Source organism: Ovis canadensis, chromosome 26 (genome assembly GCF_042477335.2).
Source record: "Ovis canadensis isolate MfBH-ARS-UI-01 breed Bighorn chromosome 26, ARS-UI_OviCan_v2, whole genome shotgun sequence".
NCBI lineage: Eukaryota > Metazoa > Chordata > Mammalia > Artiodactyla > Bovidae > Ovis > Ovis canadensis.
The window spans coordinates 22,528,526-22,555,953 of record NC_091270.1 but is presented as its reverse complement, the minus strand read 5'-3'; the positions used below and the strand labels follow the sequence as shown (position 1 = coordinate 22,555,953).

At 44.1% G+C, this 27,428-nt stretch overlaps 2 protein-coding genes and 1 long non-coding RNA gene across 24 annotated transcripts in view; 1 reads left to right on the top strand and 2 right to left on the bottom strand.

The window, feature by feature from the left end:
- Positions 1-11,162, bottom strand: part of LOC138430992 (uncharacterized) — a 20,516-nt gene extending 9,354 nt beyond the window's left edge. Inside the window, exons 1-3 of the long non-coding RNA XR_011253482.1 lie at positions 10,471-11,162; positions 9,573-9,733; positions 9,018-9,088 (exon numbers count right to left, since the gene is read on the bottom strand). This is a non-coding gene — a long non-coding RNA (uncharacterized lncRNA). The remainder of the gene's footprint in view (positions 1-9,017; positions 9,089-9,572; positions 9,734-10,470) is intronic.
- LOC138430982 (zinc finger protein 705A-like) lies at positions 10,627-27,428 on the top strand. Of its 22 annotated transcripts, none has more exons than XM_069573091.1 (8): positions 10,627-10,695; positions 14,026-14,184; positions 19,843-19,913; positions 22,253-22,339; positions 23,888-24,014; positions 24,714-24,809; positions 25,273-25,352; positions 25,807-27,428. In XM_069573091.1, exons 4-8 carry the CDS (start codon positions 22,328-22,330, stop codon positions 26,452-26,454), a joined length of 963 nt encoding a protein of 320 aa, XP_069429192.1. In that variant the 5' UTR covers positions 10,627-10,695; positions 14,026-14,184; positions 19,843-19,913; positions 22,253-22,327; the 3' UTR covers positions 26,455-27,428. The 22 variants fall into 22 exon arrangements, with proteins under 22 accessions (XP_069429192.1, XP_069429190.1, XP_069429199.1 ...); XM_069573089.1 differs by having other exon boundaries at positions 10,627-10,855; XM_069573087.1 differs by having other exon boundaries at positions 10,644-10,695; positions 25,804-27,428.
- LOC138430985 (zinc finger protein 705A-like) overlaps positions 22,488-27,428 on the bottom strand; it is a 108,618-nt gene continuing 103,677 nt past the window's right edge. The window contains exon 7 of the mRNA XM_069573110.1: positions 22,488-22,747. Within this exon, the coding sequence (XP_069429211.1) occupies position 22,747 (1 nt within the window). The 3' untranslated portion in view covers positions 22,488-22,746. The remainder of the gene's footprint in view (positions 22,748-27,428) is intronic.

Below are 27,428 nucleotides of genomic sequence, written 5' to 3'. Positions count from 1 at the left end.
AACTCTGTGGTAAACCGACCCCTTGCTGGACACCAGCTGTGACCTCCTCAGCAGCACCCTCTTCTCTCTCCTTTATACGGAAGAATTATTTAAAATGTCTCCTGTTCCTTGTCTGATCTAGAACATTGAGTTCCACAAAGATTTGGACCTTGTCCAAATTTAAGCTGGCCACAGACTTAGTAGCATCCTCCTTCTGGCCACTTACAGTCAGAGCTGATTAAATCATGGTCTGTTCAAGCAGTAAGCTCCCCAGAGATTATCTAATTCAACACCCTCATTATAGGTGAGGCGATCCAAGGTCAAGATCACACAGTTACAGGCTTAGTGACTCCTCTGTTCAGACTTCTCATTTGGTCTTATATTCTCAGGATGTCCACAGAAAACTGCTAGATGAGCACAGAACAAGGCCAACACTAAAGATGGGACAGTTTTTAGCAGCTCAAATGAGAAGTCAGATTGAACAAAAAGTTGAAAGCAGCTGCAAAAAAAGTGGACACTTTCCAAAATCTCTCCTGGGATCCTTGCTCTTTGGAGCAAATTGAGGCTTGCCTTTATCCTGTTTTGCCAAAATATGGAGTCCCAGATTTCAGGCAGAGCAAAACCTATCTCATGGGCCATTTTCATCCTCGAGGGCTGACACCATACCCTTTCAAAGCAGAAGACAGCAAAATCCCTCAGCTCTGCTCTAGAGAATTCCCTCATCTCCTGGGTTAAGCTTGCTTCCTATAAAGATATATTAATACATAGGAGAGAATGCAGAAAAACAAACTTTCCTGGGGCGATTTGTAAAAGGCTTTGAGAAATAAACTGTTTTTGGAAAATATTCTGGTATTATCACTTATCTTTACGGCTCATTTCTGAAAACTGCAACAGGTTGAGGACATGACCTGTTGGAATCAGAGGAATGGTCTCCGGTTCTGGCTTTCCCAGCAGTGCCTGATCAACAGGCTGAGATAAAACTAACTGCCTTTGAGAATCTAAATTTACCTAGACTTTCTCTCTCCCTTCTCTCCTTTTCTCTTTTTCCTCACTAAATGACTTGAAAGGTACTATATGTTTTCTGTCACCCTAGTTGCTTCCTAATCTATAGAAACATCTTCAGCCTTCATCACACAGTTGGGACTTGTCTAGCGAGAGACAAGGGACCTCTTAGACGCCTCTTAGTCATTCTTTTCTTCTTGAAGATACCAGGGTCAGGAGTTTCCTGACGACCTAGCGTTTGGGACTTGGCGCTTTCAGTGCTGCGGCCCATGTTCAAAACCTGGTCCAGGAACTAAAATCCCACAACCCGCATAGTGTAGCAAAAAAAAAAAAAAAAAAATGATGTCAGCGTCAACTTCAAAGATCTCTGATAATCATTCGTCCTTGTGGCATGCAGGTAGTAACTCTGTCCTCTGGTTTTTAGCCCTTTTGACCTGTCAATCCCTGTGCAACCGGTTACCTGCAGTATGTCCATTCTGTTTCAAATATTCAGTATGGTTTCTGCTTACCTGAGTAAAGCCCATCTAAGAAAAACTACACTCTGTTTCCAACTTGAACTTCTTGCCGAAGTTTATTGGTTAAAGTTGTTCAGTCATTTCCAACTCTTTGTGGCCCTCTGGACTATACAGTCCATGGAATTCTCCAGGCCAGAATACTGGAGTGGGTAGCCTTCCCCTTCTCCAGGGGATCTTCTCAACCTAGGGATAGAACCCAGGTCTCCCACACTGCAGGTGGATTCTTTACCAGCTGAGCCACCAGGGTTAGGTCTTCTCTAAATGGATTTTTGTTGATACCTCAAAAGTAACTTACCTTTATTTCAATATATTCCTTTCTTTCCACAACTGATCTTCATTTAATATTCTAGATCTTAGTCAATATTGTTACCCTTTACTCAGACACTCAGGTGAAAAATGGCTTCCTCAGGAAAGTTTTCTTTGCCTCATAAATCACACAATTCACTCCTTACATCAATCTACATAAACTGCTCATTAGAATCTGCAAATTGTAATTCTCATCCTCCCTTCTCTCTCATCACTAACATTGTTGGGTGTTCAGAGCTGCACCATCTTCAGTCTCTACAGTCTATCACACCAGCAAATTCTCACTGACAGTTACCTAAAGTTTACCTATACATTTGGGTTTGGGCTTTGTATGGAATAAGGAATAGTTTCACCTTTTCATGCTGCACGTGTGTGCATGAGCACACATAACACACACACACACACACACGTCATGTGAGTTGTTCAATCATAGAAACTGGTATTAGACTCATACTCCGTTTTACAGGAAGACTTGGAACACTACAGTAGCGGAGCTGGAAGCAGCCTTCATCTAGGCCAGTGTTTCCAGAACCAAACTGATTCTAATCACCTAGAATATGCATAAAATCAGAGCTCTGTGCCCACTCTAACGCTTCGTACTACGAAATCCTCAGCAAACAAAATTAATTTTTAAAACAAGTTTTCTAACCAAGCTTCCTGCCCCGTAACATCTGAAACTGATGAACAGAGGAGCATCCGAGGCACACTGTGGTCACTGCTCTCGCCCCTTACCTCCAGGGAGTCCCAGAATCGAGAGGCACGACTCAGATCCGAAGTCTGGGCTTTGTACCCGCTGCTACTTCTCTGCCATGCACTTTTCCATTTGGAAAGGAGATGCTGAATGGAAATGGACACATGGCTCACCTTGCTGCTCAGCTTAAGGGGTGGAAGTGCCATTTTAGTTGTCATGACAGATCCATGTCCAGCAAACTAACAGACGTGGTGGCAAGTTCCACAAGCTGATGGGAGCCCCAGGGGAGCTCAGAACAGGAGAGGAGCCACTGCCTAGTTACTGGAGTCTCGAGAGGGTTCACAGAAAAGAGGCCCAGTCACTCTTTAAAACCATGGGTTCCTCAAACTAGCCTAAGTCACTTTAACTGAAACAGAAGGACAGCTGTCGGTAACCTTCCATTCTATTGTCAATAAAAACGTAGCTTATGTTCCCGTTTGACAATCATTTCCATTTAAACTGCCTATTCCCATCATTGAAGAACGGAGCAGCCAGCAAAACCAGGACTCCCTGTCCTCCCTGGAAGCCCATTCTGCTCTCATGGGACCTCCATGACCCTGGATATTCCTGACTAAGTATCAAATGTCCTCATTATCCAAACAAAGACATTCCACTGGCCCTAGTGTGCTGCTGAGGGACATCACGCCATCTGTTCACGCACAGAAACTTCTGTGGTTCTCCTCTGCCGCTTTATTCTTTCTTGAACCACATCTCCCCAGGTAACAGAACAAATTTATAAAAGCACGGGAAGGGACTTCCCTGGTGGCTCAGTGGTGGAGAGTCCATCTGCCAATGCAGAAGACGCAGGTTCGATTCCTGGTCCAGAAGGATCTCACACGCTGCAGAGCAACTGAGCCTGTGCGCCTCAACTACTGAGCCTGCACTCTGGAGGCAGGACCGCAACTCCTGAGCCCATGAGCCAGGACTATGAAGTCCGCATGCCCTAAAGCCCATGCCCTGCAACAAGAGAAGCCACCACAATAAGAAGTCCAAGCACCGCAACGAAGAACAGCCCCCACTCACCGCGGCCTGAAAAAAGCTCTCAAAGCAACGAAGACCCAGCATAGCCCAAATAAACAAAACAAAACAAAAAACCCTGGTTAAGTTTAGAGAACATGAGAGCTTGAGAGAATTCTGCACCCAAGACGAAATCCCCAGGACCTACACACGGAGGAGCCCCGTGGAAAGTCACCTGACCTTGGAATCATCGCTTCTGATTGTATGAACCACATACCAGGTCAGGTGAAGGCTGACGTAGGTGAAGTGGCTGTCAGAGGCTTTGCAGGACTCTGGAACTATCTCTGTCCCATCAGTGAAAACGAACAGGATCAGGGACTTCCCTGGTGGTCCAATAGCTAAGACTCCATGATCCCATTGCAGGAGGCGTGGGTTCAATTCCTGCTCGGGGAAGTGGGATCTTTTTAAGCAACTTAAGAAAAGATCCCGCATGTCACAACTAAGACCTGGTGCAGCCAAACAAATATTTTTTTAAAGAGAAAGAAAATGAATAGGATCAGAGTTATAGAAAATGGGACATTTTCCTAATAATTCTTTTGTCTCTAAAACTCCTCTGCTCAAGTTCTCCAACAGTTAGTGGTTCTAAAATGCTGGCAAGAGAGAGCCATGACAAAGTCCTGTGGATCCAGACAAAGGGAAGCAACAGGGCCTTACTTGGAAGGATTACTATGAGTCTAAGTAAACTGACCAAGGACATGTTTAGAGCTTGACTCTTTCCCAGTGGCCTTATTCCAAACCTTGGTTCTCTATCTTCCCTTTCAAGCCCTGCTCTTCTAAAATAGAAGCTACACATAGAGATTCAAGGTGACCCCAAAATTGAGTATGCCTGTCTACATGCAGGGGGGGTGGGGGGACCAGGAACTGAAGGCATGAACCATCCTGCCCAGACATGCCTTACAGCAAGTTCACCAATGCCTTGGGCCTGGTTGATTTCTTATACCAGCAGGCTGCCTGTGTTTGCTTTAAGGCATAATTTCCCGTGTGAAAATCTAGGAGTCCAGGTCTAAAATACCCACAAGGACTAGGTTTGGGTACCTAGTCATTTACTCTAAGGAGTCTGTGCTCTAATCTCCCATCCCCTTGGGTTTGTTATTATCATTATATTAATGTCACTATGACCAGCACCCTATCATTGCTGTTGTTTCCATCACTATATTTACTATGCGTCTTATGGTGGATTATTTCGGTGGTGGTTGTTGTATAACATTGAATACACTTTCTCTGTTCAGGAGGAGGGTCTCATTCACTAGAGACCAGTAGAGATGTTTCCCCCAAATTCAGACATGTACACCGAGGCTTTACCACTTGGTGTCCTCTTGTGAGACTAGCCCCCTGAAATGTTCCTGGTCCCCCTCTTGAGGTATCGTGTTGGTGGGGGGTTCAGTGGAGGACATCCCCAGGTTGGCTGAGCCTCTAGGATGTAAGCAAGTTCCCTCTAGAAATCAGCACTGTCTTGTGCAGGCCTGGAAGACCCAGGAAGCCTCCTTCGTTCTCCAGAGCCGCCCCAAACTTCTAATTCCACCAAAGGGTCCTCGCACTATTCTTGCCATCCTGGAAAGGCTGAAAAATATGATACTGACTGCCTGAGAATCCTGAGATTTTCTACTGTAGCTCAGGACCCAGGATCATTGTTGCCAAAAGCAGAGGCACAAGGTGGAAGTCCTGGGCTCACCTGAGCCTCTGCACCTGAGCCCCTGCACCTGAGCCCCTTATTGGCCCAAGAAATGCCTGCGCTACACTTCAATGCATGGAGATGGGGCCGTGCCAGCCTGAGCCACTGCGCAGTTTTCCATATTCCAGGAAGCCTATGAAATGCTTGTGCAGGCCACTGACACCCCTACTGGCCAGAAGCACCATGCACAACTCTTGTCTACACCTTCTCTAATAGAATGCAAACCCAGGCGTCTGGATTTCTGCAGGTCTGGGCAGAACAGATGGCAGAAGGTCAGCAAGGAGGTGCTGGCTGCAGTATGGTGTGGGGCTTAATGGGTTCTTATGAATGGTGCAATATCATTCAAATCATGTGTGTGTGTGTGTGTGTGTGTGTGTGTTTGATAAGGCAGATGTAAATACAGGAAAAAAAATACTGGATACCAAAATTTCCACAAGTTGACCTGTATCTGCTGGATTTACTGCACGCTTTTTCCTTTACAGCTCCTGTGCATGTATACTATTTGCATCTTACCTAAAATTCTGCAAAATTTAGGAAATCACTTCAAAGTCTAAAATCAATTTGATTTAATCAACTTAAAAATCTTTCAATTAAAAACTGAAAGATGGGGGCTTCCCCGGTGGCCCAGTGGTTAAGAATCCACCTGCCAGTGCATGTGACACAGGTTCCATCCCTGGCCCCATGGGATTCATGCTGCAGGGAGAGTAAGCAAGCCCGAGCACCACAGCTAGTGAGCCCGGCACGCCTCAGCGCCCATGCTCTGAGCTCACGCCTCAGCGCCCATGCTCTGAGCTCACGCCTCAGCGCCCATGCTCTGAGCTCACGCCTTAGCGCCCATGCTCTAAGCCCATGCCTCAGCACCCATGCTCTGCCACAAGACAAGGATTCCCATAAAAAGCCGGCACACCAAAGCTAGAGAGCAGGCCCCGCTCACCACACCAGAAAGTCAATTCCGAGCAACAAAGACCCAATGTGGCCAAAAATAACAACAAAAAAATTTTTTTAATGAAAGATGTCACAAATGGCATCTTTCTTAGGACATTTTAGGCAACCTTGATTTCCTAAGGTTGCCATAACAAATTACCACAAACTTGGTGATTCAGAAGGACAGAAATGTATTCTCTCACAGTCCAAGGCCCCTCAGGGGACCAGGGCTCCTTTGCTAGGCCACTCAGAGGAATACGAGAAGTAGTCATTCAAACATGGCAAAATAGAACAGTGGACTTTGGATATGTACTCAAACTGGGGTGAGACCTTAAGGGGAAAAAAAAAAAAGTCTTACAAAGAAAAGTAAAACACGCCACAAGACATATACTGTTAAAAATCTTAACATTTTGGTTATCATAGGTCATTGTAAATTTGTGTTTGTTTTGCCAAAAGTTTTCACTTTCATCTCAGGTTCAAAGAATTTGTTAACAAAATAAGCCACTCATTATATACAAATAAGTAATACAAACATTAATTCAGTACTTATTAATATAAATTCATATTAATTAATGGGTATTAATAATTAGTGAATGTATATTACTTCAACTACTAACATTAAATTGGATTTTGATCAACATCCAGACTTAATCAGTGCTGGGCAGTCCCATGGCACAGCACATCTGGAGTCCCAGCTGGGAAAAGATCCCAGGCAGCACGGCCACTCCGTGGGTGAGACTTAAAAGATTGCAGTTCGGGTTCCCACTTATAATCCCAGGAGGGTCACAGACTGACGTCATCATCAATCTGTGCAGCTCTCAGTTCAGTTCAGTTCAGTTGCTCAGTCGTGTCTGACTCTTTGTGACCCCATGGACTGCAGCCTGCCAGGCCTCCCGGTCCATCACCAACTTCTGGAGTTTACTCAAACTCATGTCCATTGAGTCAGTGATGCCATCCAACCATCTCATCCTCTGTCGTCCCCTTCTCCTCCCACCTTCAATCTTTCCCAGCATCAGGGTCTTTTCAAATGAGTTAGATTTTGGCATCAGTGGCCAAAGATTTGGAGCTTCAGCTTCAACATCAGTCCTTCCAATGAATATTCAGGACTGATTTCCTTCAGGAAGGACTGGTTGTATCTCCTTGCTGTTCAAGGAGTCTCAAGAGTCTTCTCCAACACCACAGTTCAAAAGCATCCATTCTTCGGCACTCAGCCTTCTTTAGGGCCCAACTGTCACATCCATACATGTCTACTGGAAAAACCATAGCCCTTGACTAGACAGACCTTTGTTGACATACTAACGTCTCTGCTTTTGAATATGGTATCTAGGTTGCTCATAACTTTCCTTCCAAGGAGCAAGTGTATTTTAATTTCATGGCTGAAATCACCATCTGCAGTGATTTTGGAGCCCCCAAAAATAAAGTCTGACACTGTTTCCACTGTTTCCCCATCTATTTCCCATGAAATGATGGGACCAGATGCCATGATCTTCGTTTTTTGAATATTGAGCTTTAAGCCAACTTTTTCACTCTCCTCTTTCACTTTCATCAAGAGGCTTTTTAGTTCCTCTACACTTTCTGCCATAAGGGTGGTGTCATCTGCATATCTGAGGTTATTGATATTTCTCCCAGCAATCTTGATTCCAACTTGTGCTTCCTCCAGTCTAGCGTTTCTCATGATGTACTCTGCATATAAGTTAAATAAGCAGGGTGACAATATACAGCCTTGATGTACTCCTTTTCCTATTTGGAACCAGTCTGTTGTTCCATGTCCAGTTCTAACTGTTGCTTCCTGACCTGCATACAGATTTCTCAGGAGGAAGGTCAGGTGGTCTGGTATTTCCATTTCTTTCAGAATTTTCCCACAGTTTATTGTGATCCACACAGCCAAAGGTGTTGGCATAGTCAATAAAGCATAAAGAGATGTTTTTCTGGAACTCTCTTGCTTTTTCGATGATCCATTGGATGTTGGCAGTTTGATCTCTGGTTCCTCTGCCTTGTCTAAAACCAGCTTGAACATCTGGAAGTTCTCGGTTCATGTACTGCTGAAGCCTGGCTTGGAGAATTTTGAGCATTACTTTACTAGCGTGTGAGATGACTGCAATAGTTTGAACATTCTTTGGCAGTGCAGCTCTGGTTTCATGTTAATGCTGTTTGTTTTGTTGTGTAAAACTTGGAATGTAGTTAAGCCTGGGGCTTGGTTGGCCAGGCCTCCTCCAGGGTCTCTAAAATCTCAAGACTTCTCTCCCGTTTTATCTACAGTGCTGCAAGTCTTGCACTCATAGCAGGCAGTCACTCATAGTCACTGCCAGGGCAGTGTCCAGGCAGGTTAGAAGCAAGGTCAGAGGCCTGCTCTGCTTTGCCTCTGAAGCCTAAACAAGACTATTCATTTAATTTCCCTAACAAACAGGTCTTTAGATATTTAAGATATTTTCAGAAGCTGATTTCATGATCCCAACCCTTGCATCTCTTCATATCTAGAAAAGCACTAAATCCCTTCATGATCACATCAGCTCCACGTGACTAGCAGAAAGCCTTTTATAAAATGAGTGTTTAATGGTATTGAGGAGAAGGGGATGACAGAGGATGAGATGGTTGGATGGCATCACCGATTCAATGGACATGAGTTTGAGCAAGCTCCGGGAGTTGGTGATGGACAGGGAAGCCTGGAGTGCTGCAGTCCATAGGGTTGCAGAGAGTTGGACATGATTGAGTGACCAAACTGAACTGAAATAATTATACTGAACTTCCTCTTCACCAAAATCTTATGTATTGACCTTCCCCACTGCCTCTTTGGTGCAGTCTCTCAGAGCTACCTGAGGTGCTGCCTCCCAGGCTGCAGTCCCCGTTTTGCCCCAAATAAAACTTAACTCACAGCTCTCAAGTTGAGCATCTTTTCAGTCGACACAGTCCAAATCTGAACACAGGAGAATACAGATGTCCCAGCTTGAAGACAAAAAGGCAGAGAGAGAGAGCAAGTTCATTTTTGTTCAGCCTTTTGTTCCATTCAGACTTTCAAAGGCTTGGATGAGCGTCTCCCTCCCCAACCCTGGAAAGGGCAACTGTTCTTCTTTCAGTTTACTAACACAGATGTCCTTCTTACCCAGAAACACCCTTGAGACACACCCACAACAATATTTAACCAAATATCTGGGTACCCTCTGGCTTGAGAATGGTGCTGGTTTAGTTGCTAAGTCTTGTCCGACTCTTAAAATCCTGTGGACTGTAGCCTGCCAGGCTCCTCTGTCCATGAGATTCTCCAGGCAAGAATACTGGAGTGGGTTGCCATTTCCTTCTCCAGGGGATCTTTACGACCTAGGAATTGAACTTGGGTCTCCTGCATTGCAGGCAGATGATTTACCAACTGAGATATGAGGGAAGCCTGGCCCGAGAACGGTAGGCAACTGTTTTAATAAGAAAGGGAACTTACACGTGAGGCTTGTCTTGGGCAGCTACAAGGTGGGTAGATCTCCACATCCATCTCCCAGAATCTTAAGCATTTTGAGAGGCCTTAATGGAGCCTCAGTCACATACACCATCCATATGGTCTCGACACCACATTGCTCTCAAAGCTGCCTCCTAGAAATGACCCTAGTGAGGGAACAGAGCAATATACATTTCAAAGACAGGGGAGGGGATGAGAGACCTCTAATTGCCTGGGTCCAGTTCTTGAGTCGACCAGTGGTTCCATCTTCTCTTGGTGACCTCCTCCAATGCCCTCCCACATCTTCATCTAATTACTGCCCAGAGACCCCATTTCCAAACACCATCACACTGGGGGGACAAGGTTTTAATGTATGAAAACTAGGGGCGGGGGCGGGGTCACAATTCAGTTCATAGCACCACATCACTGGTTGACTGGTCTAGAGCCCACTAGACCACTTGTTAGCGAGTAAATCATCCTATTGCTGAAGATCCTGGAACAGGGAAGTAGGGGGCAAGGTGCTCTCGGATCTTAGGGCACATGAGCAGGATTTGGGCTGGACATTTAAGTCCTACAGCTGCTGTCAAGGGCTGCGGGGCCCGGTTGGGGGGGGTGTGGGGAGGGGTGGTCAGAGTGTGGTTTTGGGAGGGGCCACTTGGTGTCCCTTGTTACTTTTAAGTAACTGCGATAATAAACACAAACGAAAATGTGAAACTACAATATATTAAGAGAGTAATGACTTACACAGCATGTGGGACGTCATTCCCACCCAAATGTCAAACGTATCACAGGACTCACAGGACACGCTCCCCGAAAGGATTTTTGACTTAAATCCTTTTCTATTTTTTGAGAAGGAAAGATCTCTGCATTCAGTATAAGTGGCCTCACGACCCTAGGCTTTTACCTGAAAGCACCGTAAACATCTGACTGGAGGGAACGTGGGCGCGGCGCCAGTGGCCGGACACGGGACAAGGTCCCAAGGCGATGGAGACTCAAAGACCGACCGCAAACGCCCAGGGGAGGGGAGGTGGGCGGCCACGCCCCAAGCCACGCCCCGGCCACGCCCCGGCGGCGCCACTTCCTGCCAACCGGGAAGCAGATCTGCGGGGCTGGCGGCCCGGTTCACCGAGTGAGTTTCAGCAGTTCTCATCCAATCTCGCGCGGTGACGCGCTCAGCGCCGGGTCCTCCACATTCCCGGGCCCCCGCGGCTCTTACCGTCCCAGCCGCGGGGAGCCCCGCCTAATCTGGAGGCGCTCTGCCGCGGGGGCCGGACCCGCACCTATTTCTGGTAAACGGCTTTGCGCCTGGTCCTCGCCCCGACCTTCCAGCCTCGGTCCTCGTCCCGTCTGCCCTCCTCTCCCCGCGCCGGGTCAGGTCCCTCCCGGCGTGTCCCCCGGCCCTGGAGGGCGGAGTCGGGCCGTCACGCCTGCCCCGACCGCGGGTCCCGCAGACCCCTGTCCTCTCTGGAGTCCTCCTTTGCAGCCTTGCGTCGTCCTGGGCCCCAGCCCTACTGCTGCCCAGGCGATCTTTTCGCAGTCACCTCCTCAGAGAGGCCCCCGAGACCCGGGGCGGGGGCGCCCGGCCACTCCCGTCCCGTGACACCCCGTGGTTTCAGATCTCATCCCATTGGCAGCGCATGTCAGGGTGTGTTGTCGTTCCCAGGGCCCCACTGGAAGGCGTGCTCGTCCTGTGAATGCTTGGGCAAGGGGATGAGGAGAAAGGGAGATCTAGGGAGAACCAGGGAGACAGCGTGGGATAGAAGGGGGCAGTTGAGTTTGAGGGAGTGGGCTTGGAAAGACACAGTAAAGAGTGAAGGAGAGTGACCTGGGCAAAAAGCAGGGGGATGAACGAAAAGACACAAAAGGATGATCCACAGACAGAAAAGGACAGAATGGGAGGAGGGAGTTATTATGAGCCACAGGAGCAGCCAGGGGCAAAAGAAAAGTAGATCCCAGATTCGTTCATTTTGTTCTTAAATTTCTAACTTAATTCCCTTTCACGTGTATTGTGTCAGATTCAGCTGATGATGTCTCAGTGGTTTTCCGATGTATATCATATATTGAAAATAGTCCTTAGTGCTAAGTAAGTTTATGCTGTCTTAATGTGTTCATGCTAAAGATATTGGTAATTTTTTATATTCACAGTCAAACCCTAGATTAATCAGTCTAATATTCAATATCTTTATCCCCTTAAATGAGCTTTTAATTGAGTGGTCTGTGAACTGAGGTTTCCAACCAAGTCTGGGCCCTTTTTCTGGATTCTGCAGACCCCTGTCCTCCCCTGAGTCCTTCTCCCCAGTCTCGCCTGGTCCTGGGGCCCTGCTGCTCCCCAGGTCATCTCTTCACAGTCTCCTCTTCAGAGAGGTCCCCCTAGACATCCTTTCCTCTTGTCTTGGAAGGTGATCGAGCGTGAGCTGGATTGTCCTCAGAATTAGTTGGAAGAGAGCGCTTCTGCTCGTGGTGAATAAGCTGCTGAGCTCTTTGCATTGCATGTTTTCCAATGCTGCTCCTTTCTTTCATGTTTTCCAATGCTGCTCCTTTCTTTCATGTTTTCCAGTGCTGCCGACTAGGTCTTCTTAATATGTTTTTTGATAGCTGTAGTGTGATATTCTGGGAAGGAGGAGTTAAATCCTTTGAGATTACTGGGATTAAAGTCATGAAAGGAAATGGCTCTTGCTCAGAATTAGGAGATGTGATTTTTAGGAGCAGGCAGGGTTGAGAAGGGCAGACCCTGTTGCTGTCCCAGGCAGGCCATGTTGTTCCCGTGGAGACTGTGCTAGTCCCTCTCTGAGGGCCTCTCCTGCTGACCCCCTAGCCTACTCCATCACGCGGAAGTCATGAGTCCGCTTGATAAGGGAGGGTCCAGGCTTTTGTTGTTGTCCTCACACTGGGTCTGGGGGGCACAGGCTTCAGTAGTTGTGGCTCATGGGCTTAGTTGCTCCACCGCATGCAGGATCTTTCCAGTCGAGGGATCGAACCCATGTCCCCTGCATTGGCAGGCGGCTTCTTATCCACTGTGTCACCAGGGAAGTCCACGTCTAGACTTTTTAAACTAAGCGCAGGGCAAAAGTATCTCTCCAATGAGAAGGGATTAGAGGGTACTTGCCTCCGTGAAGGTAGCTGGAAGAAAGAACAGGAGTGCTGTTGAGGGGTTAAGGAGCCAGGAATGGGAGGGAGACTGAGAAGCTCAGGAGCAGGAGGAAGGGAAATCTCTTCCATCCTCCCCTGAGGTGACCCTGTGCTTGGCAGATGCTAAGGAGACCATGGGGTCTGTGACTAACAGGGAAGGCCAGTCCAGCTCACATACCCACTGCTGCCACCAAATATGTGGGGCTTCTTGTAGGGTGGGAGGGTGTTCTGAAAAAATGGACAGAAAATCCACCTGTTCATCTCCTGTTTACTGCTTCTGAATCCCTTTGAATCCTTTTGAATCTTTAGACAGCAGGAGACTGTGAGTGAAATGAAGTCGCTCAGTTGTGTCCGACTCTTTGCAACTCCATGGACAGTAGCCCACCAGGCTTCTCCATCCATGGGATTTTCCAGGCAAGAGCACTGGAGAGGGTTGCCATTGCCTTCTCCAGGGGATCTTCCCAACCCAGGGATCGAACCCGGTCTCCTGCGTTGCAGACAGACGCTTTACCACCTGAGCGACCAGGGAAGCCCCAGGAGACTGTCTGTGCCCCTCAGTAATTCCTTCCCCTGTGTGGCTGTGGCATTGGAAAGGGTGTGTTGAGTTGAAGCCCTGAAGGCATGTTCTCCACACTGAGGAGTGATCACAGGACAGATCTTGCCTGAGAAATAAGCTTTTCGTGTGTCTTTTTTAATTCCTTGATTTGACTGTCAAAACTTTTACTTAATTGATTCCTGTCAATCTGTTTCATTTTATTCTTTAATCTTTTATTTAATCTTTTGTATTTCTTTTAACTTTTACTAATATCTTAATTCCTAACAATTTGAAATGTCAATTTACTCTTGGTTCCTTTTAGTTTCTCTTGATTTATAAGGTTGAACAGCTGGCTCATTCATTTTCAAGCCCTTTGCTTCTGTTAAGTATATTTAAAGTTAAACATTTTTTTTAAGATAACAACCGTGGCCCTGTTCTGTGGTATTGATCATGTTCATTCTCCATGGTGACAGTAACTGTTAATTAGCAATGATGATTTGATTGTATTGTAACCCTATTGTTTAAACTGTCATTGTCTTTAGAATAGTTTGTTTCTACTACTGATTATTGTTTATTTTTTCACTTTAACTTTACTGTGGTAAGCCTATGTGGCCTATTCGACATACTCTCTTTTGCATTTAGCTAAAATTTTCTCTGGGGCTAATTATACAGTCAAATTTGATGGATGCAGTGGGTCAACTGAAGTCTATCCTTTGGGATAAATGGAGATAAAAAGTCTCTACAGTTTGGATGTACACTCACGTTCACTTAAGTATGTGTGTATGTGTCTTCCAGGGACTCTGGCCTCCTGGGAAGAAGGCCAGACTCAGGGACTATGCCCTGTTCCCCAGCCCTCCAGGGCCCCACCTACTCTGAACAATAAGACTAGAGCCTTTCTCAGCCCAGACTGTCTTGCTACACATTCTGCCATCTGCTCCACCCTACAGCCTAGAGGTATGTACTTTGAGATCTTGCGTCCAAGCCTGGGGCTGTGAGTGGGCAGCCAGGTGGTCCCTTCTTGCCCTCCTCTATACTCGTAGGATGTAGAGCAGGTGATCAGTTGCCTGGTTCTGGGCACATCTAGAAAATGCTGCAGGGCCTCCAGGTGGCAAGGACCTCCTCTGTAGTTTCCATCCTTCTCCTGTTGTATCTATTCCAGGGCGGCTAAAGACTTGAGGAAAATTTTCACTGAGCCTGGCCAGCCGTGGGCTTCCTTCCCAGGCCTTTCAAGCAGGATCAAATGGTTGCTGGTCCCCTCTTAGAACGTTTTCCAGAGGCTCAGGCAGGCCAGGGTGTCCTCATCTAGTATCTTCTGTTGAAATGGCCACTTCTGGCCTCCTGAGAGAAACTTGGGAAATTGATGGACACTCGTTTCTGGAAAGGGCCCTGGAATGACTTGAAACCATCAGTATATTTGTATATATTTGTAGAACCCTCTGTAGTCCGTTCAGGGAACTCTGTGCCCTGTGTGAACAGAGAAAGGTGAGTCAGTGTTTTCTAACAGCAATGATAAATCATAACTGTTATAAGTACCCTCACAGTGATGAATGTCAGCAATGATAATGGCCCTATGATGGGAGCGATGGCTCTGTGTTCCCTCCTTCCACGTCTCCTGTCAACTAAGACTTTTGTCTCTACTGTATTGTTCTGTGTATTTTTTATATGTTTTAATCCTTCTTTATTGAATTAAATCATAACATTATTTTTGTCATATCATTTCCTTTGTTATCTTTACCATTAATGTGGATTTTATAAGTTGCAGACTTGTCTTTCGCAGTTTTCAATTTCTCTCTGATCCTTTTAATAGTTTTTACTTGACTTTTACTTAATTCTTTTATCTTTTGCTCATTTTAAAGCCTGTCATCAACATAAATGAGTGAGTTTTTAGCACTGTCTGTTCTCTTCTCTCTGATCTCCCATTATGGTCTCTTCTCTTAAATTACTAATAAATCTTTATTTTACTTCAGAAATTTTGGAGCCCTGTCAAGTCATTTTTCCTTCTGATGTCTTATAATCTCTTATTTTCAGTCCTGTACTTAAGCTTTGAAGTTCTGTTAATTAAGGTTTTTAATAGTCTGTAGTCTTATCACTAAAATTGTTATATAATTTTTAAATGATGTTCTGTTCCAAGGCAAAGGAATCTGAATATTAATATTCAATCTCTTTTCCATGCCAGTCTCTCTTTCAGTTCAGTTCAGTTCAGTCGCTCAGTCATGTCCGACTCTTTGCAACCCCAAGAACTGCAGCACGCCAGGCCTCCCTGTCCATCACCAACTCTCGGAGGCCACCCAAACCCATGTCCATCGAGTCGATGATGCCATCCAACCATCTCATCCTCTGTCGTCCCCTTCTCCTCCTGCCCTCAATCTTTCCCAGCATCAGGGTCTTTTCCAATGAGTCAGCTCTTCGCATCAGGTGGCCAAAGTATTGGAGTTTCAGCTTCAACATCAGTCCTTCCAGTGAACACCCAGGACTGATCTCCTTTAGGGTGGACTGGTTGTATCTCCTTGCAGTCCAAGGGACTCTCAAGAGTCTTCGCCAACATCACAGTTCAAAAGCATCAATCTTCGGCACTCAACTTTCTTTATAGTCCAACTCTCACATCCATAGATGACTGCTGAAAAAAACCATAGCCTTGACTAGACGGAACTTTGTTGACAAAGAAATGTCTCTGCTTTTTAATATGCTGTCTAGGTTGGTCATAACTTTCCTTCCAAGGAGTAAGCATCTTTTAATTTCATGGCTGCAATCACCATCTGCAGTGATATTGGAGCCCAGAAAAATAAAGTCAGCCACTGTTTCCCCATGTATTTCCCATGAAGTGATGGGACCAGATGCCATGATCTTCGTTTTCTGAATGTTGAGCTTTAAGCCAACTTTTTCACTCTCCTCTTTCACTTTCATCAAGAGGCTTTTGAGTTCCTCTTCACTTTCTGCCATAAGGGTGGTGTCATCTGATATCTGAGGTTATTGATATTTCTACCGGCAATCTTGATTGCAGCTTGTGCTTCTTCCAGCCCAGCACTTCTCATGATGCACTCTGCATATAAATTAAATAAGCAGGATGACAATATACAGCTTTGACATACTCCTTTTCCTATTTGCAACCAGTCTGTTGTTTCATGTCTAGTTCTAACTGTTGCTTCCTGACCTGCATATAGGTTTCTCAAGAGGCAGGTCAGGTGGTCTGGTATTCCCATTTCTTTCAGAATTTTCCCACAGTTTATTGTGATCCATACAGTCAAAGGCTTTGGTATAGTCAATAAAGCAGAAATAGATGTTTTCCTGAAACTCTCTTGCTTTTTCCATGATCCATTGGATGTTGGCAGTTTGATCTCTGGTTCCTCTGCTTTGTCTAAAACCAGCTGGAACATCTGGAAGTTCACGGTTCATGTATTGCTGAAGCCTGGTTTGGAGAATTTTGAGCATTACTTTACTAGCGTGTGAGATGAGTGCAATTGTGCGGTAGTTTGAGCATTTTTTGGTATTTCCTTTCTTTGGGATTGGAATGAAAACTGACCTTTTCTAGTCTTGTGGCCACTGCTGAGTTTTCCAAAGTTGCTGGCATATTGAGTGTAGCACTTTCACAGCATCATCTTTCAGGATTTGAAACAGCTCAACTGGAATTCCATCACCTCCACTAGCTTTGTTCATAGTTATGGTTCCTAAGGCCCACTTGACTTCACATTCCAGGATGTCTGGCTCTAGGTGAGTGATCACACCATTGTGATTATTTGGGTCGTGAAGATCTTTTTTGTACAGTTCTTCTGTGTATTTCTGCCACCTCTTCTTAATATCTTCTGCTTCTGTTAGGTCCATACCATTTCTGTTTCATCTTTACGTGAAATGTTCCCTTGGTATCTCAAATTTTCTTGAAGAGATATCTAGTCTTTCCTATTCTGTTGTTTTCCTCTGTTTCTTTGCATTGATCACTGAGGAAGGCTTTCTTATCTCTCCTTGCTATTCTTTGGAACTCTGCATTCAGATGCTTATATCTTTCCTTTTCTCCTTTGCTTTTCACTTCCTATCTTTTCACAGCTATTTGTAAGGCCTCCTCAGACAGCCATTTTGCTTTTTTGCATTTCTTTTTCTTGGGGATGGTCTTGATTACTGTCTCCTATACAATGTCATGAAACTCCATCCATAGTTCATCAGGCACTCTGTCTATCAGACCTAGTCCTTTAAATCTATTTCTCACTTCCATTGTATAGTCATAAGGGATTTGATTTAGGTTATACCTGAATGGTCTAGTGGTTTTCCCTACTTTCTTCAATTTCAGTCTGAATTTGGCAATAAGGAATTCATGATCTGAGCCACAGTCAGCTCCTGGTCTTGTTTTTGTTGACTGTATAGAGCTTCTCCATCTTTGGCTGGAAAGAATATAATCAATCTGATTTTGGTGTTGACCATCTGGTGATGTCCATGTGTAGAGTCTTCTCTTGTATTGTTGGAAGAGGGTGTTTGCTATGACCAGTGTGTTCTCATGGCAGAATTCTATTAGCCTTTGCCCTGCTTCATTCTGTACTCCATGGCCAAATATGCATGTTACTCCAGGTATTTCTTGACTTTCTGCTTTTGCATTCCAGTCCCCTATAATGAAAAGGACAGCTTTTCTGGGTGTTAGTTCTAAAAGGTCTTGTAGGTCTTCATAGAACTGTTCAACTACAGGTTCTTTGGCATTACTGGTTGGGGCATAGACTTGGATTACCATGATATTGAATGGTTTGCTTTGGAAACAAATAGAGATCATTCTGTTGTTTTTGAGATTGCATCCAAGTACTGCATTTCGGACTCTTTTTGATCATGATGGCTACTCCATTTCTTCTAAGGGATTCCTGCCCGCAGCAGTAGATATAATGGTCATCTGAGTTATTTTCACCCATTCCAGTCCATCTTAGTTCGCTGATTCCTAGAATGTCAACGTTCACTCTTGCCATATCCTGTTGGACCACTTCCAATTTGCCTTGATTCATGGACCTGACATTCCAGGTTCCTATGCAATATTGGTCTTTACAGCATCAGACCTTGCTTCTATCACCAGTGCCATTCACAACTGGGTGTTGTTTTTGCTTTGGCTCTATCCCTTCATTCTTTGTGAAGTTATTTCTCCACTGATGTCCAGTAGCATACTGGGCACCTACTGACCTGGGGAGTTCCTCTTTCAGTATCCTATCTTTTTGCCGTTTCATACTGTTCATGGGGTTCTCAAGGCAAGAATATTGAAGTGGTTTGCCATTCCCTTCTCCAGTGGACCACATTCTGTCAGACCTCTCCACCATGACCTGCCCATCTTGGGTGGCCCCATACGGCATGGCTTAGTTTCGTTGAGTTAGACAAGGCTGTGGTCCGTGTGATCAGATTGGCTAGTTGTCCGTGACTGTAGTCTCAGTCTTTCTGTCCCCTGATCCCCTCTCTCAGTGCCTACCCTCTTACCTGGGTTTCTCTTACCTTGGATGCGGGGTCGCTCTTCACAGCTGCTCCAGCAAAGCGCAGCTGCTGCTCCTTACCTCGGACGCGGGTATGCTTTATGCTTTAGTCTTTTTAATTATTATTGCTTTGGTAATTTTTTAAAGTCTTTTTCATTGAGTTGGGTTCTCCGTAAGCCACATGAATACATGGTGATAGTTTGGAGAAAGATATCCGCTCCAGCAGGGCTCCCTTTATTTATAGTTCTCACCTACTGGTGACCTTTGATGCCTTCTGTTTGGAAGTGTGGGCAAAGCACAGTGATAGCTAGATATGTTCCTTCCCATTCATAGGGCTGTTCTGTTTTGTGTGCAGAGAGCTTCCCTGGATATCTTTTATCTCCTTAGAAGAAAAACTCTAAAGGTAAAAAAATTATTTTACATTTCAATTTAAATCTGCCTTGAGGTCAAAACCTAACCTAACCCCATGGACATTGCCCGAGTAGTCTTCCTAGGTCTTCCTTCTCTTTGTGACTCAGTAGGTAAACTATGTTGATGGAGTAGCTTCCGGATATTGTGAACTATCCTCAGTATTGACAGCCTTTCCCCAGTTATCAGATCCTTGCGTTAATCTGGGGCTTTTCTTACAGATCTGACAGACAGTACTGTCTTCCTTGTTGGGTGACTCACAGAGGAAAATGAGAGGAAACAGTACCCAGAATTCTATTTCTCACCCCCACCCCCAGACATTTAAATCACCCTCCAGATCTTTAGTCCCCTTAATTCGCCCCAGAAGATTCCAGTTCCTCTTCAGAGTGTGTGCCTACAACAGGCAGAGAGCGAGCCTGAGAACCACCCTGGCACTGCTTGTCTCTGGGATGCTGACAACAGTCTCCCTCCTGTGTACCACAGAGAAGATTCGGGTTTCCAGGTGTGGACCAGTGTCAGGGGGAGGAGTGTCCTCATTCTTCTGAACAGCCGGTACCTCGGAGCTCAGGGCAGAGGCAGGTGTCTAAGGGGTGTAGAACATAGGACCCAGTCCACACGCAGTGAGGAGGAGCGCTGTGGTAGAGCTTAGGGCCCACCTGGAGCAGGGTGTCCAGCCACTTCCTGGCCTTGTGTGTAGGGCGGCAGGAGCTCAGAGGTGAAACCACAGACTTGCCTCAGTTTCAGAGAATGAAGGAATGCCTGTTTTCTCCCTCTACAGAGTCTGCCAGCTTTGGAAGATGCTAGCTGAACAGTCTGCTCCGTGGAGACATGTGCCTGACCTCTTACAGTGTATGTATGGATTCTGCTTGGAAAAGCGATCGAAGGTCTCTGCTCTAAACTGGGCGCAGCAGTTCTGACACAGAACCCTCACTGGGCTCCTTGGAGCGGGGAGGGGATATATGTGATGGCTCAGTGCAGCTCTGATGTTTTCCAGAGGCCCTGAATCTCAGTCATTCCTCTTCCTGATTCTGGTTGAAGGCAGTTGCTTTTAGTCCTTTGGTCATCAGAGTGTTTGGTTGTTGCAGGGAGAGGCCCCAGTTGTCAGGCTTCTCTTCCAGAGATTCATGGGATTCAGGTTCTGGTCACTGAGTATGGAACTCTTTGTAATCTGAAGCATAAAGCCTTTTGAAATCATCCCAGCTCACCTATACACCCTGCGCCATTTTTATCCATCCCCTCCCTGCTGAATGTTTATCCCTCTGGGGTTCTGATTTTTCAGAGGCATTTTAAACCATGAAAGGACGTAACTCACATTAAACTGTGGTCAGGGAACAGACTTTGGAGCCAGATACACGTGAGCCTGAAAGACAGTTACCAGTTATATGCTGTGTAGTTTTGGGTGGTGAATGACTGTATCCCCAATAGTTGGCTTCTTTAGCTTTTCCATGGGCTGAGGTAAATATTAGAATTTTTACCAGGAAGGACAGACTCCATTATTTTGGAAAGGAGTTTATAATCAGAAAATAATTGTTTACAGGACTGCAGCCACTTGTGGGCAAGGCACTGAGGGCAAGTTACCTTACAGTGGACATTTCTCTGTATTTATAATTCATATATAATGGTCAGAGGTGAACTTGCTTAATTTTATCATTCTTAGGTAGATTTAGACCATTGGGAGGACAGAGCATAAACAAATATCTAGTGACTAGTGAGATGAATGGCCTCAGGGAGTGGTAGAGTTCTGTGTAGATCAGGGCAGAGGGGAAGGGAAAGGGTTAGCTCTGGTTGGATTTAGTGAAAGTCTCTGTTAGTTGAGGTTTAAACTATCCATGTCATCTGTTAAATTGATCAACTAAAATCGCCAGGTTACTGTGAGGACTAAGTGAATATGTAGATATCCAAGCACAGAGTCATATTTCATGCAAATGTATCTTTTTTTTTTTTCTTTTGTGGACCTCAGGTACAAATGGGTGAGTTAATCTTACTTTTATTTATGATCCATTATCATCATTTTTCCATAAAATATATTTAGTTATTATTGGTATTTTAGAGGCGAACTCCCTGGTGGATCAGTGGTAAAGAATCCGCCTGCCGATGCAGGAGACATGGGTTCAATACCTAGGATGGGAAGATCCCCTGGAGAAGGAAATGCCAACCCACTCTAGCATTCTTGCCTGGGAAATCCCACAGACTGAAGCCTAGAGGGCTGCAGTTCATGGCGTCGCAAGACTTGGACATGACTTAGCAACTAAACAACAACAAAGGGGAGAATTTACACTTTGTAAACGCTTTCTCTGCGTGTCTCGCACACACATTTGTGTGCATGGATATATGTATGCGTGTATACATATGTGTTTGTACATAATGAAATGCAGGCCTATGGCAGCGAATGAAGATTAACGCAGGGATTTCAAGAATTTCAGCTACCCCTTTACTGAGATAATCAGGTGGCCTTAACTAGATTTCCTCCTAACCTCCAACCATCCTTGACCTACAGGCTTGAAACAGTCCCTGATGGTGACCCTGTGACTCTTGGACTCCTGCTTTCTGGTGCAGGGGATGTTAAGGACAAGGCTGGCAGGATAGGTGCCATGATTCCTCCAAATGGAATAAATTCTTAAATTAATTCCATCATCATGCAGATTTTCAGTTAACTGACTTCTGAGTTCATGCAGAACAGATCTAGAAGAGTTAAGGGAGAGCTGGAAGGGAGTGAGTGTTCAGAGGGCCACCGTGAATGCTGAAGAACCGTTGCGGGTGCATAAGTCAAGAACAGTATTTCCACAGTGTTCCCTACAAATGAAAACCAAACTCTACATGTGGCATGAGTCAGGGTCACGGTGGTTTGGAGTCAGGGAGAGAATTGAATAACTCTGGGTATCACAGAGTTATTGAAGTTACTTATTGATATGAAGCTCAATACTTTGAGCTCTGATGTTCTTGTCCATAAATGTCCATAAGTTACCTGTATTTCTTCCATTGGTGTTAATGGCTACAGTTACAGTCTTCTTACTTTTGACCCTGGGAGAGGAGTAGCATCCTCTGTGTGTTTCTCATAGAGTGTGCACTGCACGTTTGTTGGTTAGACTGGGAATCCACAACCAGGTGAAGATTTGGGGTTTCATGCGATGTTGGACTGGAACGTGTGCACAGGACTGGAGTCTTTCAACTTTTCTCTCCATCCTCAGCTTTGCCTGCTTAATGTGTGGACTGTCTGTGAGTGAAAACCCAGAGAAAGACTGTTGGCAACTGAGTTATTGACAATGCAGCCATTGGTGAGTAGGGAATGCCTTTTTCTGCTGAAACTGCATACCCTGCTCCTGAGAGGAGATGGGCAGGTTTCTCTTATTGGATGGATGTTCTAAGTGCAATCAAAAAGTATTCATGGGTCTGAGCACCAGTGAAATGTAATAACTAGTATCCTTGTTAACATCACACTGATTTATTTCAGCCTCCATGCAGCTTGTGTATTTATAGAAGGGTTGAGAGAAGTATTCTTTCTCTAATCTGTCCCTGGTCTCATCAGGGAATAATTCACTTGTTAATCATGTTATTGGCTATAATGGCCTAAGGTTGTGGTGACCAGAGATGAGAGGAGCAAAAGATTACCATCCAGTGGAGAGGCTGAGGTCTCATCACCTGAGTTCAGTGAGTCCGGTCTTCACTGGTCCTGGGTGGGGGCTCTGAAAGGAGGACGAGAGAAGTTGAGGACAAAGAAGGCATGAGGAATCATTCATTTATTTTTTTTCTAATTTTAAAGTTTTGATAGAATATATCTGCTCTTTTAGGAACTTCTTAAAAAGAAAGTTAACCCTTTTTTCATACTTGGTAACTGAAATTAATATATAGGGGGTATTATTTCCTTTATTGTGGCTGCATGTTCAGGAGGAGGATAGTAGAGTAAAAATTTAAGACCCTGTGGATAGTTTTGAAGAGCTAGATAGCCCAAACGCAGTCAAGAGGCTTCTGTTATCCTTTAGCAGAGAGGCAAGCTGAAGACAGGAGAGTGATGAGTGGTATTTGAGGTCCCAGAGAAAACTGAGAACAGGCGTGGTCAGGCTAGGACTGTCCTTCAGGAGAGCTCTGTTAGAGGCCCTGGCTTACGCTGCTGAACCATCTGACCTCATACCTTATTGTGAACATCCAACTCTTACTGAGTTGGGTGAGACCACGTTTACTGATACCAAGTTCTATATGGAATTTGTTCATTTCTGAAGAATGATGGAGATGGTTTCAAGATTCTTGGACCCTTTCCTGAGTAATAGACTGAGGTGTGTATTTAATGCATGTTTACTTAGATAGGAAGAACTTCACCCATTGATCTTTCATTGGATCTTTCAATACTCAGCACATTAGTAAACTATTTAATAGGTGAGGAGTCTGAAGTTCTTTTAGGGGAATGATATAACCATAGTTATGGTTTAAAGGTGGCAAATCATGGTTAATGTTTGCCTTGTGATATGTCTGTAAGTTATTTGAAATTAATCAAGAAGAGAGTTTTATGAATTTTCAAGTGAAAGTTTTAATTACATGTCTGAACTCATAATTACCAGTTTGGGGGAGATTTTTCAGGTTTTATCATACCACACTTCATGTGATACTTCTTTATGACAAAGTTGTATTAATTCAGACTGTGTATATCTCTGTGACATATCTGAAAAGCAAATACCAGCTCAGCATGAACTAATGGGAACTCCAAACTTGGTTTGATCCTTCTGTACACCCAGCGTCTCCACCCCCTTACTCAGCGCTGCCATATCGACCCTCCTGCCCTGGACATTAATAGAGATTGTTCTGTCAGAACCATAATATCCATGTTGTAGGAATCAGTGACGTTTGAAGATGTAGCTGTAGACTTCACCCAGGAAGAGTGGGCCCTGCTGGACACATCCCAGAGAAAGCTGTTCAGAGATGTGATGCTGGAAAATATCAGTCATCTGGTCTTCGTGGGTGAGTCTGTCAACATTTATGTGTGTATGCAGCTGAGTAGATAAGTAGGTAGGTTGGTAGGTAGGTAGGTAGGTATTTATTGATTCAGTCAATAAGTATCTAGAACAGCTTCTCCATACGCACCCCGTCTCTGTCCTGATTTTTTTGTAGGCCTTATAACTACATTCAAGTTGTTTCTTTATGTGATACTTAACATCTAGTTTGTCACCCCACTAAATGTAATCTTGACCACAGTTTAATCTCTTTCTTCCTATTCAGTCTCTAATATTCAGAACAGACTTGGGAACTTAATATTTTTGATGTATCAATAAATTGAGTAAATATTTTCTAATTATTCTGCCTTAGTCACTGTGCTGAGGATTGACAGCAGACTAGAGAAAATAGTAAGACCTTGATTATACTTGTGGAACTTGTTGGCATCTGTTTGAAAATAATATTCAACCCATTATGGGGACATTTAATTTTTCCATTTTTGAAAAGACTATGGATTCTGTGTGTCCTGTCTTCAAACATGGACATCAGCATCTAGAGGTCTTCACTATTTTGGACACACAATCTGTATTTCAGGGTTTTCTCTGTTCAGGGTGTTGTTGCCTGAGTTGAACTTCAGTGGTCAGCCTCCTTATTTCTCAGTAGCTTGTCCTGGACTTGATGATAATGTAGCACAAAACTCAAAATCCGTCTTTTTTCCATGAACAGGGTATCAGCATTGCAAATTGGATGTGATTTTCCAGTTGGAGCAAGGTGAAGAGCTGTGGATTGAAGGAAGAGGATTTTTCCAAAGCCACAGTCCAGGTATGCATCAGGGGCCTATGCCTAGTCAGTGAGTACATACTTAGAAAACATCAACTGAAGATTTTGTTAACTGAGTGATATTTTCTAAGATATAGGTGCAAAATTCTTTAAATGTTGTTATTTCTTACACATTTCAGGCTCACTCATGTGTCCTACTATTATCTTTTTTTGGCTTTAGGGAAAAGGACATTCATATACTTATTAAACTTTCACATAATAACTGTTGTTCTCATCCTCCCCTCTGAAGGTTTTCCCTCTTTACCAACTCAGCATCTCATCTCCATTTTAATTTTTGCATATTTCAGTCCTGAAAATCTTTACTAATTGTCAATGCCCTATAATGTGTTTCTGTTTCTTGGAGTGTTCCCCATCGACATGCCAGGTTTTGAAACACAGAAGTCGGAGTTTTTCAACATTTTCATTTCACTAATGCCATTCTAATTTTTTTTCCGAATAATTTTAGGCGGAGAAAGTGCCTTTAAAGAAGAATTGTTAGCCACACAGCATATCAGCAAGAAGGACACATCTACAATCATCCCAATGGTCAGTTTCCTGAGTGTTAACCCTGGTCATCAACATTAAAAACCTGGCAGTGGGTATTAATAATTTGGATTAAGGTATTTCTGACCAAAAGGTTTTAAATGGTTTGAATTTAGTGAAGAAATTAACCTGACCTCAAAACCATAACCTCAGATCTTTAAAAAAAAACAAAAGAGGGGGTGGGCAAATGCATAAATATTGTTCATATGTATAGTTTTTGAAACATTGCAGTCTTCAAAATTAACCTATAAGCTCAAACGAAAGTTGGGATACTATTCAGAGAAAGTCTTTACAACACATAAAAAGCAAATCACTGTGTGTATGCGGGTAATATTGGAAAGATTGTAAATGGAAGCTCTCACTGAATGATTTGTTTTGGATTCGTATGTAGAGCAAGAAGTGTGTGAATGTATGTAGACAAACCGCTAACAACCTTTCATCTCTTTTCTAAAAGCAGACGTTTCACACTCCAGAGGATCCCTGTGAATGTAATGATTTGGAAGAAGATTTCAGTCCTAGCTCCACACTGAGTCAACATTTGTTAACTCGCACAGAAAAGACACCCAATATCAGCAAACAGTATCAAAAATCCCATAGTGACCAGTCATACCTTAATCCACATAAGCAGATGCACTCCAGAGGTAAATCTTGTGAGTGCCATCTGTGTGGTAAAGCCTTCAGCAACTGCTCTAGCCTTAGAAGACATGAGATGACCCATACTGGAGAGAAACCTTATGAATGCCATATCTGTGGGAATGCCTTTATTCAAAGCTCTGACCTTAGGAAACACAATCTGACTCACACTGGAGAGAAGCCGTATGAATGTCATCTCTGTGGAAAAGCCTTTAGTCAGTCCTCCAACCTCAGACAGCATGAAAGGACGCACACTGGAGAGCAACCGTATGAATGTCAGCTCTGTGGAAAAACCTTCAGTAAATGTTCTGCTCTTAGACGTCACGAGAGAACTCACACTGGAGAGAAACCGTATGAATGTCATCTCTGTGGAAAAGCCTTCAGTCAGTGTTCCGCCCTTAGGCGACATGAGGGAACCCACAATGGAGAGAAAATTATGAATGTTTTCAGTAAGTATTCTGACCTTAGATGACATGGTATTATAAATGTAATAAACATGGACAAGACTTCAACCATAGCTTTAATATTTGAACACATCAGAGAGTCACATCAAAGAAAGCTGTAAGCACTGTAAAACACTAATCAGTGGGGAGGACCCTTCAGTTACTCCATTTGACATACGCACATTTATATGAAAGGGAATCCACATGTGTGACATTCACATAGCAAAACCTGCAGTCTGTTGTGTGGCCATAGATGTCATGAGAGAATTTGCACTGTAAGGAATGTGGACGTCTTTAACAACAGCTCTAAACTAAACATACTGGAGGATTTGCATAGGGAAGAATCCAAGTCTGCAATCAATGTGAAAATGCTTTCATTTATAATTCATGGTAAACAACATGAGCAGACTCCCATCTGGGAAAGCCTCTAGGTCTAATCACTGTGAACAAACATTAAGCCAAGCACAGCCGATGCGCACGAGAAAACTCAGTGAAGGGATAATCACTATGACAGGAAGTAAGAGGGTGAAGGCTCTTGAGAAATACCAAATAATTCATCCTAAAGAAGTGATTCGCTGAAAAATCATGACAAATCCTTTATTCATAAGAACCACACCTGAGGTACCTATGTGGATTCAGACTGTACAAAACACTCTGTCATGAAAGAAGGAAAGCCTTCAGTGACCTCATTTCATAATCAATATTAAGGTTCTCATGTTGAAGAAACAGTGATCCTAAAATCAAGTGGAGGAAACTTCATCTAGAATTCAGAAAACGAAGGGGGGGCCGGTGAAAAACCCTTTAAAAAGCTTTTAACGTACAATTTAGCAAATAATTCAGAATTTTGAGTGAACTATTTATGAAGAAAAGTCTGACATATAAATACAAGATAGTAAAGTGATCTGGGAACACTGAATGCCAAATTTTGTAAGAAACTACACTTTTTTCAATAGATTATTATTTGTAAATATTTAAATAATAAAGTCTGTTGCTGAAAAATCTA